At 51.2% G+C, this 21,153-nt stretch overlaps 1 protein-coding gene across 3 annotated transcripts in view; it reads right to left on the bottom strand.

The window, feature by feature from the left end:
• The window catches only part of TMCO4 (transmembrane and coiled-coil domains 4), an 85,858-nt gene that overhangs the window by 9,167 nt on the left and 55,538 nt on the right, over positions 1-21,153 (bottom strand). Inside the window, exon 12 of one of the 3 annotated variants that reach the window (XM_053208149.1) lies at positions 5,303-5,420. In XM_053208149.1, the coding sequence (XP_053064124.1) occupies positions 5,303-5,420 (118 nt within the window). Of the gene's footprint in view, positions 1-5,302; positions 5,421-14,031; positions 16,228-20,109; positions 20,937-21,153 lie in introns of those variants that run through there. The other 2 variants (XM_027060227.2, XM_027060229.2) reach the window with 2 other exon arrangements.

Genomic DNA, 21,153 nt, shown 5'->3' on the forward strand with positions numbered 1-21,153 from the left:
TTATGTGCTTACCACCCCGGAGACCCCTGGACGGACCGGGGCCCAGAGTCGAGAGGCCCCCTACAGACCTTCCTGATGTGTCCCACACCCGAGCTCACCGGCCTGGATTCCCTCTCCCCTGCCATCCTCCTGGTCCCTCAGGCAGAAACCAGCAGGGCAGTGTCTTAGGCCCCCTTTTCCCCGACGACCAAGTCACCACAGAGTCCTGCTGATTCTTATTACCTGCCCCTGCACCCATCCCGTGTGCCCCAGCCCTGAGATCAGGCACTCCAGTCCCCAGGATCCAATGCAACAGCCTTCTCCCCGCTCTCCCTGCTCCTGGCCTCACCTCCCATGTGCCACTGCGGCTTTCCTTAAACCCTCATCTGACCACTGCTCTTCTCTCTGAGAAGCCAACTGTGCCTCCCCGTGGCCTCTGGGCCTTCTCTTCTAGAAAATTCCTTTTCTCTCTCCAGAGAGCAATCCTTGCAAGTCCCAGGGATTATCTTAATATTGAGGGCCCGAGAAGCACTGTCTCTAAGCACGGATCACTAAGGGGAGAAGAAAGATGAACTCAAGTTGTTGTTTTGCATTGATCACGACTTCCGAGCATCAGATACTGGGCAGGAGGGTGGTCTGTAAATATTTCTGCTGTAGACAGTTTTAAATGAGTAAAGTCAGCCTTAGTCCTTCCAAACTGTTTCTGTCTTAATGATCACAACACTGTACATAGAACGTTGACTGCACTTACTTGTTGATACACATTTAGGGACTAACAGGAACATATGTTGGAAGGTTCTGTATCTTCTAAATTGTGCTGAGCAAACCATAGGGTCTTCACTGGCATTCGGGACTCTTCTCCATTTGGCAGCTGCCTCTCTCACCCAGGGCGGGCCGTGATCCTATGCACGGGACCACACAGAGCCAGGCTCAGGTCCCACCTTGTTACTCGCTGTGTGACCTTGGGCGAGTTGCTTGCCTCCTCTGAGCCTCAGTCTCCTCACTGCATCTTACTTCCCAGGGTGGGCAGGAGCATACGCTGAGGTGGCACATCACGTAGGTGGCGCCCACACACGTGAATCTTCTGGAAGCATCTGGTCTGATTACGCCTCCTGCTGTGGGCCTTCTTGCTTGGCCTTGTCTTCCAGCGTCTGATGGGCTCTTGTCCATCCTTTCAAAATTCAGCTTGGACATCACCTCCCCCAGGGAGTGCTCCTGAGGCACCCCTCCCCCCACCCCTGGTATTATTAATCCTTTGTGCCTCACGTACCTGGTATATATGTTCCTTTGGGGACGTCAGTCCCATGCCTTCTGTGTGTCCGTTCTTGGGTCTTTTTCCTTTTCTAGGCAGAGGGCTTGCTGCTGGCAAAACTGTGCCTTAGTCCTGTATTCTGAGCTGGATCAGTGCTCCCTGGTGGGGGCCCGGCGAGCCAGGCTTCAGTGGCCCTCCAGGCCCTGCCGATGCGCCAATCATGACAGAACTCTTGATTCACCACCACAAGGCCTGTGGGAGGGCTGCCTTGGTTGCTCCCAGGCCTGGAGGCCACGTGCAGGCAGGCGTCCTCACTGCCTCTTTTCCCATCATCCCCTCCTCACGGGGTACTCGAAGCGGCGACCGCAAGAAGTGCCCCGGGAGGCTCAGAATGAAACCCTCTCACCGTGGAGTGAGACAGGCCTGCCTGAGTTCATATCCTGGCTCTACTGTGTGACCTTGGCAAGGCACCTGACCCTCTCTGAGCTTCGGTTTCCTCACGGTACAACAGGGAGCATTACCACTCGCCCTGGCTAGCTTCCGGGCGGTTCACGAAAGCCCAGCCAAGCGAACAGATTTGCAAAGAGCTTTATTAATGCATATGATAAAATTATAAATGTATGCTGTTTGGTAGTGTTGCCCTGAAGCTTCCCCCACCCTTTCCCTCTACCCATCATATTTAAGTAGGTTCAATGCAAGTAAAACACCTTTGGGGGCCAAGAATATAAAATCCTGGTCGGTGCTCAGTTTAACCAAGAAACCATAGTTATTGTTTTGTCTGTGTTTCGCCCCCTTCTTTCCTGGATTTCCTCCTCCTCTTCCTTTCTCTAGAGAGATGGCTCAGGATCCCACAAAATAGTTGAAAACCAAGCTTATTAGCCTCAGGTTTGCAGCAGAACAGATGAATTTAATACGTTTTTGCTGCTTTCATATTGCACCCATGCAATTTTAATTCTTTCCCTTTGCTGTTTATGAAAAACACCAAAAAATCATGTGCCGTGTGAACAGGCCCCGTTATTATAACCGCTATAGTTTACTGGGCACCTACTAAGAGCCAGTGTGTTTCCTAAATAACGTCGTTTAATCTCCCCAGAACCTCTGTGCAGGAGGGACTGTTATCACCACTTCACAGGTGGGAATACTGAGATTCAGAGTTGTTTGTCCAAAGCCACCCAATAGGTACGTAACTGGCAGAACCAAGATTTTAACTGAAGGCTGCCTGACCCCCAATTGAAGCTTTGTCCATTCATTTTCTTCGCTTGTTTTTAAAACTATCCTTACTTAAAAAAAATCAAATTAAAGTCTCTTTTATGCCTGACTTCCAATCTTTAGGGGTGGCCACCGTTACCAGTTTCCTATGGGCCTTCTGGACCTTCCTGTGTATGTACGGACATATAGATACGCATATGCACACACACAAGTTTCTTCCCTCAGAAGTGGACTCACGATATGTGAGCTGTGCTTGCTTCCCCCCCTTAACTGTTCTCCAATTCGTGGTCATTTAGATTGTTTTAAATTTTTAATTAGAAACGAAGCTGCAATGTCTCTCTTTGCACATCCGTTTCTGTGTGTGTGTGTGTGTGTGTGTGTGTGTGTGTCCCCGTCCAGTAGAGCAGGATCACAGAAGTCAGAATGTGTGGGATCAGAACATCGGCACGTTAAAAATTTTGATGGATATGGGCAACTGTTCTCCATAAAGTATTTACTAAGTTCAACTGTGGCCAACAGTGTATGGCAATGCCCATTTTTCTACATCTTTACCGACACTGAATGTTATTCATGTTGATAAATGGTATCTTACTGATTTTATCTGCATGTCTTTCATTAATGATGAGGGTGGCATCTTTTAAAACATTTATCGACTGTATTTATTCTGTGAGTTTCTGTGTAGATCTCCTTTGACTATTTTCTTATTAGGTTTTTTTATTGATTTGCATGAGCTCTTTATATATTATGGCTCTGTCTTTTGTTTCTTTGTTCTTCCTACAGTATCCTAATTCTTTTCTTTTTTTTTTTTTTACATTTATTTAGTTTTGAGAGACAGAGAGAGACAGAGCACAGTGGGGAGGGGCAGAGAGAGAAGGAGACAGAGATTACAAGGCAGGCTCTAGGCTCTGAGCTGTCAGCACAGAGCCTGACGCGGGGCTTGAACCCACACCACGAGATCATGACCTGAGCCGAAGTCCGACGCTTAACCGACAAAGCCACCCAGGCGCCCCTACCATATCCTAGTTCTAAGAACTCAGCTTACAGTACGAGTGATAGAGCCAAACTGATTGTCAGAACTCCTGTGTCCTGACTAATGCCCTCTATCTGTGACTGAAAATCGTATTTATCTTTAGCTCTGAACTACCCAGTCGTTGCTGCAGCCTCAATCATCAAAATGATAAAGACTTTTCGAATCTGTTCCATTTAGGTTTGGGTCCTACTTAGGATAGTTGGGCTTAGGTCAAAATTAAAATTAAAGTTAACTGGCTTCATGACTTAACCTGAGCTTCAGTTTTCTCATGTGTAAAACAGATGAACGCAGTAACACCAGAGGGTTCTGGGTAAGATACTTGTAAGTCTAATACTTGTTATATCCTTCCCCCTCATATTGTATCTTTTTAGTTTTGACTTTTTTCATAACTGTCTATTTCCACATGCGTCCTTTCCACCGGACGTGAGCCTCTCTCCTCTCGCTCATCTTTGTGTTCCCATGCCCAGCTACGGTCTCGGGCACCGAATGCCAGATGATCCCGAGTTGCCCCAACCTCAGCTTGGAACCTCTTCCTCCCTGAAACATATTACTTAGAATTGGGAATCCAACGCTTTTCTCTCTCTACACTTTGCCTGGCCAGTGATCTCTGCTGTCCCCTGGCTTCAGTGGCAGCTGGTGACCCCACTGGCCTTCACTCCAGCTGACTTCTCTGAGCTCCATGCTCTGTTTCCAGCTGGCTGGTGGAATGGTCGTGTCCAAAACCCAGGGATCAGTGCTTCCCTGAGGCCTATTTCCTTGTTTTCTAAACGGCTGTATGTTAACTTGTGTTCACGGAGCCCACAACTAGTCGGCCAACCTTCCTGTTTCCTATACTCCAAACCTGTTCTTCTGGGCTCAGGATGTCACCTTCTGGTCAATACCCTGTGCTTTGTATCAGGACCATAAAATGCAGGTCCCTTGTCAAAAATCCTTGGAGGACCGCGTTTCAGAATTCGGGGTAATGTTTTGGATTTTAGGGAGGTGATCCAGCTTGTAGCCCGTGTGTCACATGATCTCCCTGTGAGGTTTGGGGGCGGGGGTGGCCCAAAGTCACCCAGCCCAGAAGCCCAGCGGGAGGAGTCAAGCCTAGCAATCCCTCTTGGCAGCTCAGGCTGCACGGAACCTGGGGGAAAGCCCTTGATTTTACAGCTTCTGGAGTTTGGTGTCGCAGACGAGCTTCCAGATGCCTGATCGGAGCTGCCTGCTTTCCTATTTTCCTTGCTGGACGCTGGTTCCACGGGGCTGGGGCGTGTTCCTCATTGCAGCTGGCGCGAGGCTGGTGCTCACAAGTCTGTCGAATGAATATCCCAAGGCTGGTGGTCCCAGGGATAAATAGTGACACCCTCTGTCAATCACAGAGCATGCGCACACCACGTGCAACTCTGTGGATCACTTAACTATCGTCACACCCTGGGGGGAGTTACTGCTATTACCCACCGCCCCCTTTTTCCGATGGAGAAACTGAGGCCAGCATGAAGACCCAGGTCCGGACGATTCCAAACCACCTCTCTTCAGTACTGTCAGCCCGTCCTTGGCTTCATTTGGCTGATGGGCCTGGGACCTTGTCAGGCTCACCTCCTGCGGTCTCCTCTTCCCTGGAGGCTGGGGCATGGCCTTGGCTGAAGCCCTTGAGTCCTTCTTCTCCAAGCTCCAACAAGTGGGGGGGGTCCCTTGCAGCCTCACGGCCTCCAGCCTTCACGGGCCCCCGCGTCCTGCCGAGGGTCGCGGCACGGTGTGGGGACTGGCTCCTGCACTGTCGCCCTGCCCCGCCTGGAACGGTGCCCTGAGAGCTCGGCCCCCCGCACTCGCCCGCCCCTTCCCGCATGGCGCACCTGCAGTATCCGTTGATGATCCTCCCAGACACCACCTTCCGGAAAGGCTCCCAGTGCTTGGCTTCTCCTTCCACGGGCGCGCCCAGCAGGACGACGTCCTCAATGATCCCTTGGCAGTCTGGGAAGAGACCCCAGAAAAGGCTGTCAGTGTCCCTGGCCACAGTGGGGCCTGGAAGGGGCTCTTCAAAGTGGCGGAAGAGGGGGATGTCTCTCTCTCTCTCTCACACACACATACACACACACACATGCACACGCAGTAGTGGGGGCTTCCAGAGTGTGGCCCAGGCCATGGGCTTGATCTAGTCCTGCAAAGCACCATTACCGCTATCTTATTTATTTTTTGAAAAAGATACTCTTTTATTTAAAACGTTTATTTATTTATTTATTTTAATGCTTACTTATTTTTGAGAGAGACAGAGACAGCGTGGGAGTGGGGGAGGGGCAGAGAGAAAGGGAGACAGAATCCGAAGCAGGTTCCAGGCTCCGAGCTGTCAGCACAGAGCCTGACGCGGGGCTCTAACTCACAAACTGTGAGATCGTGACCTGAGCCGAAGTTGGACGCTTAATCGACGGAGCCACCCAGGTGCCCGTTTATTTATTTTTTTTTTGAGAGAGAGAGAAAGTGGGGGAAGGGCAGAGAGGGAGAGACAGAATCCCAAGCAGGCTCCTCACTGTTAGCACAGAGCCCGATGTGGGGCTTGAGCTCATGAACCATGAGATCGTGACCTGAGTTGAAACCAAGAGTTGGACGCCTAACTGCCTGAGCCACCCCGGTGCCCATTAATGTTTATTTTTGAGAAAGAGAGAGAGAGGGAGAGAGGTGGGGAGGCACAGAAAGAGAGGGAGACAGAGGATCCAAAGCAGGCTCTGCTCGGTTAGCGCAGAGCCCAACGTGGGGCTTGAACTCCTGAACCACAAGATCATGACCTGAGCTGAAGTTGGATGCTTAACTGAATGAACCACCCAGGTGCCCCCCATTATCCCTATTTTTTTTTAACGTTTATTTTTGAGACAGAGAGAGACAGAGCATGAATGGGGGAGGGTCAGAGAGAGAGGGAGACACAGAATCCGAAACAGGCTCCAGGCTCTGAGCATTCAACACAGAGCCCGACGCAGGGCCCGAACTCACGGACTGCGAGATCATGACCTGAGCTGAAGTCGGCCGCTTAACCGACTGAGCCACCCAGGTGCCCCCCCCACCATTATCCCTATTTTAGAGTTAAGGAAAACTACATTTTCAAGATCACATGGCTGGCAAGTGACACAGCCTGTGTTGGGACCCAGATCTATTTCCATCACCTACGAAGCTCCCAGCCGGCCAGGAACTTGGAGGGGACATCTTCCTTTAGAAGGGACATCTGAGCCCTGGATCATCACACACACCAGGGGGGAGATGCCCACGCAGCAGTTCCCTGGGGCCTGTGCAGCGTGATGGGAAGGCAGGAGGGAAGGGAAGACGGGGCGACTGGGTCCCCAGGACATGGGGTACATTCATCAGCTGCACTGACCAAATGGTTCAGAAATATTTTAGGCAGGGTTATTCCAAGTGCGATTCAGACCAGGGCTGGCCCATGGACTGTTTGTCCCATAAATACAGAAAGAGGGAAGAAGCATCTCCGCCCACCCCCCCACCTAGCAGACTAAGTGCCGTCCTCAGGAAGGCCAATATGTGCACTTTGTAGTTGCGAAGCCCTGGGTTAAAATCACGTCTGAGTTTGGGACTTGGGCCAGGTCACTTTTCTGAGCCTACAAGTGGGTAATGACAGTGGCCTTGAGGGTCTTTATAAGGATAAGTCACAACGTGGGGAAAACCGCAGCACAGGGGATGCACCCGCCTGCCCTGCGCTCCTGCCTCCCCACATTCAGCTCTTACGATTCTGAGTTTCCGCATGTCCCGGGAAGCTACACACTCAGTGTCCCTCCTGGGGCGTGTGCCCAAGAGGGACAGCTCTGCCCAGGGTGCCACTCTCCTGATGAGTGATGCTGGACCGGTGGCTTCCTCTCTCTGGGCTCCAGTTTCTTTCTTTCTTTTTTTAATGTTTATCCATTACTTAGAGAGAGAGACAGAGAGACAGAGAGACAGAGCGTGAGTGGAGGAGGACAGAGAGAGAGGGAGGCACAGAATCGGAAGCGGGCTCCAGGCTCCCAGCTGTCAGCACAGAGCCTGATGCGGGGATTGAACCCATGAACCATGAAATCACGACCTGAGCCAGAGTTGGACACTCAACCGACTGAGCCACCCCGGTGCCCCTGGGCTCCAGTTTCTAACCAGAGTGCTTCCAACTGTCTTCTGCTTGGGATTCCACGTCGGCGTTGGTCTGAATAAAGGGTTCCAGGCTAACAGGTGTTTGGGAACCCCTGTAGTACCAAGTGCTCTTCTGGCTCTGACGTTAAAAGATGCCATGGCACAGAATTCTCATTTCACTCCTTCTGCTTCCAGGGAGATGACAATCTGGCAGAAGGACTTAAAACTTCAGTGAGCTGGGTAAGCATGTGCTGGGCAGGAAGCAGGCGCCCCTCGAGAGAAGGGCTATTTTGGGTACTTACATTGCTGGCAAGGCTGTGGAGAACGGGACTTTATTCTAACCCCTTCCCTTGGCAGATGAGGAAACTGAGTCTCAGAGGGGATGGGATGCGCCCAAGGTCATGCAGGTAGTGAGAATAAAGCTGGGACCAGAACCCAGACTGCGCGGGTCCTTGGGGCCGTGCTCTGTGCTGTTTGCACTAACAACACGAAGCACAGTGATCGCACGTGGGTTATCGTTGCTCCCACAGTGCCACACGGTTGTGGACCCAGGGCCGGAGCTCTGCAGCTCTCTCTGGGGGCTGGCCGCTCAAGGCACCTGCTCCGCCCTACAGAATCTTGCCTTCCCCCGAGGGCTGGGACCCCTTGTGGCCAGCAGCGGTAAGGCGGCATTCCTGATGGGCGGCCGATCCTGGAAGTGGCTACAAGAGAACTGTTAGGAAAAGCCAAAAAAGCTAGTTCTCCGTGACCTTGAACTGAGACTGGTAGTTGAACTTCATAAGACAGTCGCGGATGTGGCCAAATCCAGTCAGGGTGGGCAGTGACCTGGAAACACATTTACTTTGTCCTCAGACTGATGCCACATCCAGGCATGCTCCTTTCCTTCTTTAAAGAGGGTTTGCTCGCGTTTCAACAATAGCCAAATTATGGGACGGGCCCAAATGTCCATCAACTGATGAATGGATAAAGAAGGTGTGGTTTATATATACAATGGAATACTACTTGGCAATGAGAAAGAATGAAAACATGCCATTTGCAGCAACGTGGCTGGAACTGGGGGGTATTATGCTAAGTGAAATAAGTCAGTCAGAGAAGGACAGATATCCTATGTTTCCACTCATATGTGGATCTCGAGAAACTTAACAGAGGCCATGGGAGAAGGGAAGGGGGAGAAAAGTTACAAACAGAGAGGGAGGGAGGCAAACCATAAGAGACTCTTAAATACAGAGAACAAACCGAGGGTGGTTGGGGGGTGGGGGAGAGGGGAAAGGGGGTGATGGGCAGGGAGGAGGGCACCTGTTGGGATGAGCACTGGGTGTTGTATGGAAGCCAATTTGACAATACATTACATTCATAAAAAATAAAAAATAAAAAATAAATAAAGAAGTTTGAGAAGGAAAAAAATAATAAGTAAATAAAGAGGGTTTGCTCTCTGCGGGGCTGCAAACTTGGTGACGAGCCGCGTGGCACGGCAGGCCCCCGGTAAGGCGCAGGCGTTAGCTAAGGGAAGTCGGCAAGGATAACTTCAGACCCACCCAAGGTAAACCCTCTACGCCAGGCCCTCACTACCTGCCCGGCCTGGGAACGGGGACGGTCCAGGAGCGAAACCTGGGGCGAGGAGAAAGAGGCCGCTGGCTGCTATAGGAGATGCTGCACAGGAAAACACGTCAGATGTCATTGCTCAGCCCCAAACCCTGTAACACCAGCAGATTTCATGCTTCCAGGTAAAACAGAGAAAATCCTCACTCAGGAACTATTCGAGGGTCAAGTCGTGTCTTCACTGCCTTTTTGCTGCAGGGACAATGAATGTTTGCTGAAACACGTTTGGATTTACTCCTCTCGCAACCTCTGCTTCTCTTGCAAATTTTTACGGTATGAAGATAGTTCTCTGGCTTTACAAATAGACTTCTGGGGTGCCTGGGTGGCTCAGTCGGTTGAACGTCCGACTTCGGCTCCGTGATCTCATTGTTCGTGAGTTCGAGCCCCACCTCGGGCTCACTGCCGTCAGCACAGAGCCTGCTTCAGATCCTCTGTCCCCCTCTCTCTCCCTCCCCTTTTGTGTGCACATGCTTTCTCACTCAAAAATAAAATAAAACATTAAAAAATCCCCAGGGGCACCTGGGTGGCTCAGTCGGTGGAGCGTCCGACTTCGGCTCAGGTCATGATCTCGCGGTCCGTGAGTTCGAGCCCAACATCAGGCTCTGTGCTGACAAGCTCAGAGCCTGGATCCTGCTTTGGGTTCTGTGTCTCCCTCTCTCTCTGTCCCTCCCCCGCTCATGCTTTGTCTCTCTCTCTCTGTCAAAAATAAACATTAGAAAAAAGAAAAAAAACCCAAATAGTCAGACTCTTAATATAAGGGAGGGCAGGGATCCAACATGCGTTCAGTGACTCTCCAGTCAGGGGACGCAGGCTTTCTAACATTTAAAGTTTTCTGTATGATACTAATATCCTGCTTTGTTAAAGCTGGAGGCCCTCCACCCTGTTATAACTCTGGCGAGAAGGAGGCTCTGAGCCTCCAGGAGTTCAGAAAGAAGAGCTTTGCCAGTCATGTCTTACCTCCCTGCTTCTAGTCCTTTCTGTCACTCGCAGGTGCGGCAAAAAACATTTCCTTCCCACACTTCCTTCGTTTCCACCTCTTATGTTTATTCTTAACACGGGAGCCCAAGTGATCCCTTTAAAAGCAAGTCTTAGGCACAAGGCATCTTTCGGGGGTGATGGAAATGTTCTAGAATCGGGTGGCGGTGATGGCTGCACGACTCTGTACATTGACTAAAAATCACTGAGTCGTATACTCAGAATGGGGGATTCTGTGGTAGGTAAATTATACTGCAGGAAGGTCAGATCATTTCACTCCTGTGCTCAAAACTGTCCTGTGGGACCCATGTCCCCTGGAGCCATGTCCCCTGGAGCCACAACGACTTGACCTGGAGCCAAGTCATTGTGACAGCTCCCAAAGGCCCAAGTGACCTTCCCCGTGCTTCCCCCTTGCTGACTCCCCTCCAGCCACACTGGCCTTGCTGTTCCCTCTTCCCGAATGCTCTCCCCTCTAATATCTGCGCCTCCCTACTTCCCTCCCCTCTTCACTTAACTGCCACCCTCTCAGAGTAGACAAATGCACCTCACCACCCCATGGGCCCCACCTCCCTTCTCCGATTTCTTTTTCTCCATTGCACGTAAGACTACCTGACTTCCTACCTGCTTTACCTTTAAAAACCTCATTTCTTGGGGCGCCTGGGTGGTTCGGCCGGTTAAGCATCCAACTTCAGCTCAGGTCATGATCTCACAGTTTGTGGGTTCAAGCCCCGCATCAGGCTCTGTGCTGACAGCTCAGAGCCTGGAGCCTGTTTCAGATTCTGTGTCTCCCTCTCTCTCTGCCCCTTTCCCACTCACACTCTGACTCTGTTTCTCTCTCACTTTCTTTTTTCTCGCTTACTTATTCTAAGTACACAAACTTTAAAAATAAAAAATAGAAATAAGTAAAAATAAAAACCTCACTTCTAGTCTGTCTCTTATTAGCACACGGGCTCCCCAAGGGCTGAGATTGGCTCTTTGTGCTCTCTCGTGAGCCCCCAGTGCCTGGAACAGTGCCTGGCACAGAAGCTGTGCTCAACAGGTATCTGCGGAACGAATGAAAGTGAGCAGCGCAACTCAGCAGTATGAACCCTTTGTGTTGAGGATACAGGCACAGAGGGTATTTCCTCTTTTCCTTTTCTTTGTTCTCTCCTGGCACTATTTCTTCCCGGCAGCTACGGTTGGGGATCTCTGAAGACTGGATAGAAGCAAACGAAGAGTGCTAACCGAGGTGAAAGCAAACGGAAATGTCTTTACTGTTCTCAGCCTTTCAGTGGCTCATTTCTAGAGCCGTGTTCTGGGGGACGGATGCTACTGAGCATGACTGCAGGCTGCAACGGGGCAGAATAGTGAGTGGTCCTTCTAAAGCTAATGCTGCCTCAGTCTCCCTCCCCTGGCCTCAGCACGATCCACAGGCTCAGAGTAACCTGCCTCCCCACCTAAGAAGAACCTGACGTCAGCTGTATTTAGAAACTCCCTTGTGTCTGGCCTACAAAAGACTCAGGGTGTCCAGCCCCTTCATCTAATTCCTGGTGCAGCTCAGGGGTGCCCAATCTCTGGGGGCAAAGGTCCAGAGCGACTCTGAGGGCCTAAGACACTGCACAAGCACCAACCACCATTGGCCAATTAAATGCCTCACATGGGGGCGCCTGGGTGGCTCAGTCAGTTAAGCGTCTGATGCTTGACTTCAGCTCAGCCCATGACCTCACAGTCATGGGATCGAGCCCCGTGCCAGGCTCGAGCATGGAGCCTGCTTAACATTTCTGTCTCTCTCCCTCTGTCCCTCCCACCTGTAAAATTAAAAGAGAGAGAGAGAGAGAGAGAGAGAGAGAGAGACAGCCTCACAAAACACACACATCAGGTGTCGTCATTTTAAGACTGTAGGCAGATGCTGTGGTGACTCACAGAATTCCTGGTGATGACAGCTCTTGGCCATTCCGTATCTCCTCAGCCAGGAGACACTGAAGATACGACTGCTGCTGTGGGCAGGTCTGTGAAGACGTGCGCCATTAGAAAGGGCCCCTGGGCTCAAGAGGGTTGGGAATCACCTGCCCGGGGAAAGCCGCCTGGCTTGTGGCGTGAGAGAAACCCGTGTTCGAATCCTGGCCTCACCGCTGCCTGAACGGAGGTCAGTTATTTAATAATGCGGATTCTCAGCTGCCTCATCTGTCAGAGGGAGATAGAGAAGGTAGTAATACTGATAATTGATAATATTGATAATAATATTGATTTCCCAGCGCTGGTGTCAGGCCTTGTGTTCGGGGCACGTGGCTCGGTCCGTGGGGTCAACTCCACGTTCTCCCCACACGGTCAGTTTGGTAATCGGGGCAGGGGGGGTGGGGGGAATGGGGTGTGCGAGGCCCTGTCTGTGCAGACGGCCCGGCTGCGTACAGAAACACTAGCGGCAGGCACTGCTGTGGCTCAGCGGCGTGGGTCAGATGGTGGCAGGAAACAGCAGCACCAGCCCCTCGGAGCAGAGCCTCTGCAGGAAGCGGCTGAAGGGCTGTGAGCTATGGTCAACCGCTTCCTCAGTTACTTTTCTTTAAGCAAAGTTTGTCATGGTGATAAGACACATGGAACATAAACTTCACCATCTACCCATCTTTAAGCGTATGGTTCAACAGCGTCAAGTATATTCACTTTGTCATGAACCATCCTCTCTTTTATCAACTGGAAATTAGGTCAATCAGTGTATATCCTGTCAATTACTCTTCTCACACTTCTGGCAGGTCGCACTGGACTCCTGATGGGAGGCTTTCTACGGGACGCTTTTTAAAAAAAAAAGTTCACTTATTTCTTTTGAGAGAGAGGGGGGGGGGAAACCAGGGGAAGGGCAGAGAGAGAGAATCCCAAGCAGGCTCCATGTTGTCAGCACAGAGCCCGACACGGGGCTGGAACTCACGAACCGTGAGATCGTGACCTGAGCCCAGGTCAGACGCTTAACCGACTGAGCCCCCCACACAGCGGGCGTTCTCAAAGTGAGGCAGGCCTCTGCAGGGCTCTCCAGGTATTTCCACACAGCCCCCCCTAAGAGTTCGCAGAAATCTCATCAAGCGGCTGGAAAGGCGACATCACATGTTCTCCCATGCCTATCACGTTGTCAATAATGAGATTCTCCTGGGCTGCAAAGACCAAAGGATCTCAAACCTGAGAAGCAAAAAAAAGAAGCATTTTCTCCCTCCTGGCAGGGGGTCCATGTGTGCAGGGAGAGATAGGAAGGAGGAAATTATCTCCCAACCACGGGTCCAGAAAACAGACCTTGAAGGAAATGATATGAACTGCGTCGAACACGAACAAAATCCATTCCGAAGGTATACACACACGCACACTATAAACACACAGATGGAAGCAGCCAAATGGACAGGGAGGGAGATGGGTGGCTGGGCAGGAAGGGACTGGAAAAGGGAAGCTCTGACCCCAGGAATGAGGTTCACACTGGAAAGAATCGCTTCGGGGAGCCCGTCTGGATACACTGTAAGGATCCAGGATGAATTCTTTAGAGAAGGAGTAAACCTGCATCCCGCCTTTGACTTGGCTGTGCAAAGTGATAAGGCTGGCACGAGCATCCCGGGGCCCTGGAAATGAACCTGCCCGAACTCTCGCCGCTCTCGACCAGGATAAAGCAACTGGCGGGTGTGGTTCCATGTGAGGGAAATAGATCACGTCATATGTGATGTCTGCTATCGTGAAGACGGAAGAGCCAGCTGACCGAATGACAGTCCGTTCTGCATGTCAGCTGGTGACAGCTCAGAAACAGTTTTCAGCCAAGCGGGAGCTTAGGGACTCACAGGCCAGGATGCTGAGATGTATCTGTGTGAGCTTATTTTATTAAAAAAAATTTTAAAATATTTTTGAGAGAAAGAGGGACAGCGAGCGTGAGCGGGGCAGAGAGAGCCGGAGACACAGAATCTGAAGCAGGCTCCAGGCTCCCAGCTGTCAACACAGAGCCCGACGCGGGGATCAAACCCATGAACTGTGAGATCACGACCTGAGCCGAAGTCGGATGCTTAACTGACTGAGCCACCCAGGGGCCCCTGTTTGTTTGTTTTTAAATAATTAATTTTTATATAAGCTCTGAACTCAATGTGGGGCTTGAACTCAACCCTGAGATCGAGAGTCGCATGTTCTACAGACTGAGCCAGCCAAGTGCCCCATTCACTGCTTTCTGAAGTAGATCCTTGAGTGGTTATTGCAGCAAAAGTCTGTTACAGGTAAAAGTACTCGGTTTGAAAATATCTGTGCTCTTTTCTCTTGAATGATACGACCGTTCTTTTTCTTTCTTCTCTGGCTTCTATTGTTGTTTTGTGAGGTCTCCACAGTCTAGTCGCTCTTTCTTTGTAAGCAATCTTTTTATTCTTCCCTTTTAAAGTCTTCTCTTCATCCTGGCAGTTCTACAATCTGACTATGGTGGGTGTGGATGAGATAGTTATCCTGCTCAAACGTGCTTCTTGAATCTCAGGAATCAATTCTGGAAAATTATCAGCCAACAAACTGCATCTCTCCCCTTTTCTCTTCTTTTGGAGCTGGTATTAGGCAACTGGTAAGCTCTTAACTTCCCTCTCCATCTCTTGGCTCCTTACCTCTCCATGGTGCACTGTCGGTAATTTCTTCACATCAAAATTTCCAATTCGCGATCTCTCTCTCCAGCTTTATCTAATCTGCTATTTAACTCATCCAACTAAGGTCATCCCAATGACCTTGGTTTTTCACTTCTAGAAGTTTCATTTGATTTATTGTCAAATTTCCCTGTCTTTCCCCACCCCCACCAGTGTCGTCTTCTTTTGCCTTATTTATGTTTTAATTTAGGTCTTTAATAATTGTAAACCTACTTATTTTTTCAGAGGGTGCTCCTTCAAACCATTCTGTCAAAGACTGAGGGTCTATTCCTGGTGTTTGTTGTTTCTGTGACTTTCCCACATGGTTGGGCTTTTCCTTGTGCGTTTCAGAAGTCTGGATCATGGGCTCATCTTTAAGTTGCTCTTACATGTGGCCTGGATTGAGGACCTGTTTTCTCCAGAGTAGTCTGGTGTCAGGTTTTTGACCTGGGGGTTCCTGGATCCTGCAGGTAGTATAATCATGACCCCTAAATCCCAGTGATACCTTATCCTGTGTCTCTGAATTCCCCAAAGAAACTTTTTTTTTTTTCTCTCTCCAGTCAGGGCACATGCTTACTCTTCCTCCCTGTTTCTGCTTCCTCCTTGTTTCTCATCTCTGGAAATTTCCTTTATTTTTAGGAGTGCTGCTTTACAACTCTTTATTCCATTTCGAAATGAATAGCACAATGATTGCTGGTGAGGAACAGTCAGGGAAGACAGTGTTGATCAACCTGCTGGTGGCAATAATTCTGTGTGACAAACCCCGCCATCTCTTTGAATGAGTGGCCTGCCAAACAGCAGAGCCCCAGACTGTGGAATGGCCAAGACCCAGCCGCAGCCTGCGTCTTTGAATATCTCTGTGAGCATGAGTGTGCATCCACGGACCTCTTAGGCTAAGCCCAGTTCACAGGTAATGACACATCATGAACTTGGTCTTCCTCCTCTCTGCCAATGATTTCTCCATATAAGTCTGCCACGTGGCAGGGGCCTCTCAGTGTCCTCTGGGATGCTGTGGAATTCTCAGAAACAACCCCATCTGCGTTCCCTTGCATTTTTAAAATGCGCCACACCACCTTGCTTGTGTATAGTTTTGGTCATTTTCAAAAAAGGGGACTTGTCGCTGACGGGATCCAATTTTTCTTTCTTTCTCTTTTCTTACAAGAAATTCTTCATCAGACCATTTCCTCCTGATTTTCATTTGAAAAGCACAAGGTCACTGAAATAGTAGCCCATTTCTGGCAGCTGCTGCCAGAAAGTCCAGTCGTGCCTGGATGAGCAGAGCTTTTGCTCAGATAGCGTGTAAGCAGGGGTCTGAGGCTGGCCCTGTGCTGTCCGGCTGTGGGGGTCGGGACTAGAGAGCACCTCTCCATGTGCCCATGTCCTCATCTGGAAAGTGGCCTGAGAATCCCTCACTTGCAGGGCTGTTGGGAAGGCTCCATGGGATAGGGTCTGGAAACCCCTGTTACAGTAGGTATTCACTGTTTGGTAGTTCCTTCCCTTTGTATCTTCGGTACCTAATAAATGCCAACAAAAAGGATGTAACTGGGCGGCATGCGAATTTCTCACGAAGCAGGAGCAACCGCTCGGCTTTGCACCAGCCCTCAATGGAAGGCAGACTGTAGACCCTCCTGGGCCAGCATTTGCTGGAACCCACCCATCACTGGGCATGGAGGAGCCCTTTCCCTGTGAAATGTGTGGCCCCTCTGAAAGTCACCACAAGATGGTACTGTGGTGCCCACAAATGTATCTACAGGACCCGGCACTACTCCAGGGACTTCCTGGAAATGCTCAGCTGAAAAATTAAAGGGACGAGTCAAGGGTCCCTGTGGGCGGTAGAGAGAGGACCGCTGGGGGAGTCTTCACTTACATCTGTGTGACTGTGGACAAGTTCCCTGGGCTCTCTGAGCCTGTTCTCTTGAGCGCCAGCGATAACACATCTCCCTCTCCCAGGCTGGCTGGGATGGTTGGTGACACTACATGGGAAGGGTCTGGCATGAAGGATACTCGGTCAGCTGGCTTCACATGGTGCAGTGCACCTGGCCCCAGGCCTGGGGAAGCAGAGGAAAGAGGCCTCCAGGCCACACAGAGGGTCGGGTGGGTGCAGCCTCAGGTGGGAATGCTGAAGGACAGGGAGGGAGTGTGGTTGGAAGGGAGGTCCTGTCTCATCCAAGATCTCGCCGGGTGGGGCTGCGGTCTGGCTGACCTCGGTCCCTGAGCCCTGTGCAGGTCATGGCACATGGGAGGTCCTCAGCAGGTCTCTGCTGACCGACGGACACAAAAATGCAGCAAGGGAAAGAAGCACCAATAGCAAAGCCTCAAGGCAGAGCCTGCATCCGGGTCCCATTCGACAGGTCAGGTCCCTGAGTTCTGGACCCTGCTCACCTCTCCAGCCTTACTTCTCCCAACTTCCCAGAGAAACCCGGGATCCGGCTGCCTGCCCTCCCCTGACCGTTCAGCTCCCTACCTTGGGATCTTCGCTATTGCCGGTCCTGGGATCTGAGGCATCCTGTCTTCCTCACAGCCTTTCAAGGCTCATTTTTTTCTCTGAGGCCCGCCACCTGCTCCCTGAAGCCGTCCCTGCCATCTGGAAGGAAAGGTTCTCTGCTCTGAACTGCTTCATGCTTAGGCCCTTGCGATGTGGCGTCTGGTTTTAAGGCTGGCATCTATTCTCTTAGCCAGACTATCGGGCAACTTGAGGGGGGCGGCAAGCTTATCATCAGAAGAAGCATAAGAGATGCGTTCACGGGAAAAGGTCTAGAGTAGGACTCACCTGTGTTAGCATCCCAGCTTTGCTGTGTGTGATCCCAGATTACTAGCTGTGGGCCCTTGGACAAGTCACTTAACCTCTCTGGGCTTCTGGCTCCCCATCCTTAAAAAGAGAAAATGCAATACCTGCATTTCCAGGTGTAGTAATGCCCACACCTTAACACTGAGATGGGTTCTGTTCCCACCTGGCACACAGTAGGTACTCAATGCACCTCAGCTCCCTTCCCGGCTCCCCATCTTGGAAAGATGCTTTCTTGTTTTCGAGATGAAACTGTTCTCTATCAAACTTCAGCAGAAGAATGTGGCCGGCCGAACCAAAAACCATGTTTTCCACTGCTCTGTAAGCCGGTGATCCAGGCTCAACAACAGTCCCTGAAGCCTCAGTCTCCGGCAAGTGCCAGATGACAAACGGAAATGCAACTGGGGACGTGTCACCTGATTAACAGTCTCCCAAGTACCCAGCTGCTCGGGAAAGCGCAAGAGATCATGATCTCCAGACCGAGTTTCCGAAGAAGCCCCTGCTCCAACCCTCCCCATCACCAGGAGGCACCTTGGGAAGATTATTCCCAACCACGACATTGCCCTCATGGTTCCGGTTTGTAACTTCCAGTCGTGACCTTCCTAGCGAGGCAAAGGTAGAGACGTTTGAGGCTCTGAACCTGTGCGCCCAGCTCCCCAAAGGCGAAGATAAGCTGCTCTCAGACACAGGAAGTGAGGGTGAAAGAGAGGGTCTCGTTACCTGTGCAGCTGGCATCTCCACGTCCCCCCACGGAAGTGAGAAACAGGCAGTTGTGGCCTTATTCACAGCTCAGTTACCGCAACTGGGTCATCACAGGAGAACTTATAACAGTAACAGCGACAAAACTCGTGGTTACCGAATGCCAACTACTGGCCAGCCATTCTGCTAAGTGCTTTACGTATATCACCCCCCTTAATCTAGTCCTACTAGACCCGTTTCACAGGCGAGGGGACTGAGGCACAGGGACTAAGTGCATGCGCCTCTTTGCTGAGCTAGTATTCAGATCCAGGCCTGGCAGCAGGGTCTGAGCCTCCTCCGGTGCCGGGCCCTGCTCCCCTGCATCCGAACTTCCGGATTGGCTCAGGCCCCTATTCACAGGTGCCGGGTTTTGTGCTCCCAATGTTTTACATTTAACCCTGAGTTTCTGCGTTTGAGGCTGTATTTGCTGAGAAGTCCTGCAAGTCCTTTGAGGAAGGAGATGTGGATTTGCATAAATTAATAAATGGATGTCTGAGAAAATGAGTCGACAAAAGATGGAAGAAATAAAGAATAATGGAGAACCCTCGAGAGACCTGAAAGGTCAGAGTTCACACGGGGACATGCTGTGTTGGGGGGGGGGGGCAGGGACAGGGGCTTCAAATCTCAGACCCTGTCATTAAATCGCCAAGTATGGGGGACACACTGACCCCACAGGTAGGAACGTTTTAATCTGCTGCAAAGTGGGCCTGGCTGTTTTCTAAAAGACAGCAGTTTGAGGATACTGGCTAAGCAGCCTTGATGATCACGGACATCTTAGATACAGGGGAAAACCCCAAGAGTTTCCATTACAGAGTGCTGTGAACCGAGACGGTCAATTAATATGTAAATCAGTGGGACTTGGGGTGTTTTCTTCCTTGGATGGAATCCAACCCCCCCCCCCCCCAGGAGTGCTCCCTCACGGCACATCGTCTGGATTCTTCCGTTGTTATTAAGCAGGACTCATACACAGGACCTATTTATACAAAATTCTGAGGGGAGGCCTGGGGTGGCGGGGGTGGGGGAAGGAAACTGGGAATGGCCACTAGAGGGCCGATCTGGCCCATGAGATTGGGTTGGTCATCAGGGCTGATCATGGCCAGGAAAAGGAACATTCCCAGAGACCGTCCCCTCCCCATCCCTGTGCTCACCATAGAAATTCTGGCAGAGAATCTGTTTTCCCAGGAGATTGGGCAGCGAGCAGGGACAGCTGCTCCATCTGCTTGAGGGTGACAATTATTGGTGAGCCTAATGCATCAGCATTCAGTTCCCAGCGCTGTCTCTTGTGAGTTGGCCTAGTGGGACTCTGATCAGCTCTGGGTGCAAAACGGACACAATCATGTTTCTGAAAAGCCTAGGAACAGACCTGGGGATGTGCTGGCCGCCCAGGTGCTGCTGCAGTGCTCAGGGCTCCGTCGTGGTGCCAGCGGCCACTCTGGATGACATCTGAGCACAAGCAGCCTGAACAGATGCCCTGGGGCAGAGCCCGATGTCCCGCCGCCCACAAGCCACGGATGCGCAGATGAAGTCGACCCATTCCTAAGTTCCTAACCACTCCTGGGCAGAGTAGTAAGCTTCCTGTCACCAGAAGCAAGTAAGCAGAGGCTGGTAGGCACCTCTGACGGATGATGCCAAGGAGATCCCGTTTGTGTAGAGGTCTCAACCAGGCGATTCCAAACAATCCCTCGGAACCTGCGCATAGGAATCTGTACTTTCTGGTGTTCATGGGATGGAAGAATGAAGGCCTTGCTGACCGACCCCAAGAGGACGCTGTGAGATGCCCCTGGATCGTCGAACTATGATGGCCTGGAGTGTTAAGTGCCCCTTACAATGTTTTAATGCTTTCGAGGCTCAAACCACCGACCGTACCATAGCCAGTTAGCAAGCATTTACTATGTTCCAGGCTCGTGCTAGGTGCCTCCTATGTGCTGTTTTCTCGATACATCACCATGAGGTGGGTAGCATTAGCTCTTACTCACAAGGAAGGCTTGAAGGATTTACGTACTCTGCACAGGGTCACAGAGTTGGTAGTGGAGGCAAAATCTGAACCCAGGGCTTTCTGACCCTGAGCCCCTGATCTTAACCCTGTGGTGTGGAGAACAGTGGCCTGCTGGGTAGTTGTTAGCAGACCCTTCTAGGGCTTTTCATAGAGCTACCCCTCCTCATTCCCCACACAGGTAGGAGGAGGAAAGCAGGTCTACAAATGGCTAGACCAGGCGGTAGGAAAGCCAGGCTGGGGAGACGGGTTGGTTTCTGGAGGCCCCGGAAAGGTAAGAGGACTCATCTCGTAGGGGCTGGTGGCCAGTCTGTGGGAGGAGCTGGGGCTCTGCCCCGTGGGTTGACGGTGGAGCAGCGTGGCCGGGCCCCAAGCGAGAGCAAGCCCTCCAATCCTTGCCTTCTTCACACAACCATGACAACCCAGGTTCTGTGTGTGAATAAATGCATTTTAGCAGGTGGCAACCACCAAAGTTAAGGGTGTCTGCATCCCCAGGAGGATGCAAATGCCTTTCCAAGGGAGCCAGGGGCCTAATCTGCAGCCGAGCCTGGCAGGAAGACCCCATTTGTTTGGACGAAGGCAGCAAACAATCCCACGTTCTGCTGAATCATTCCTCCCCTGGGAGCTGCCACCCGAAGACGTTACTGTCCTAGAGAGAGGTCAGAAGCAGCGTGTGTTACAGCCTTGGAAAAATCCACATGGATAAACTAATGGAAAGAGGGAGAAAGGAGTTCTTACTTCCTAAGGGCCCACCGTGTGCCAAGCACTGTGTGCTCACATCTGCTATAGCAAAAGGCCAGCAGTGGGGTAGAGTTGAGCCCCGGGGCTGCCATATACACATGACTGGACCCCTTCCCTGCACCAAGTCCCGGGCCAGGTTCTGGTGACACAGGAGAGGAGGACATGACACAGTCCCTGCCTTCA

The sequence above is a fragment of the Acinonyx jubatus genome, chromosome C1 (genome assembly GCF_027475565.1).
Source record: "Acinonyx jubatus isolate Ajub_Pintada_27869175 chromosome C1, VMU_Ajub_asm_v1.0, whole genome shotgun sequence".
In the NCBI taxonomy this organism is placed as follows: Eukaryota; Metazoa; Chordata; class Mammalia; order Carnivora; family Felidae; genus Acinonyx; species Acinonyx jubatus.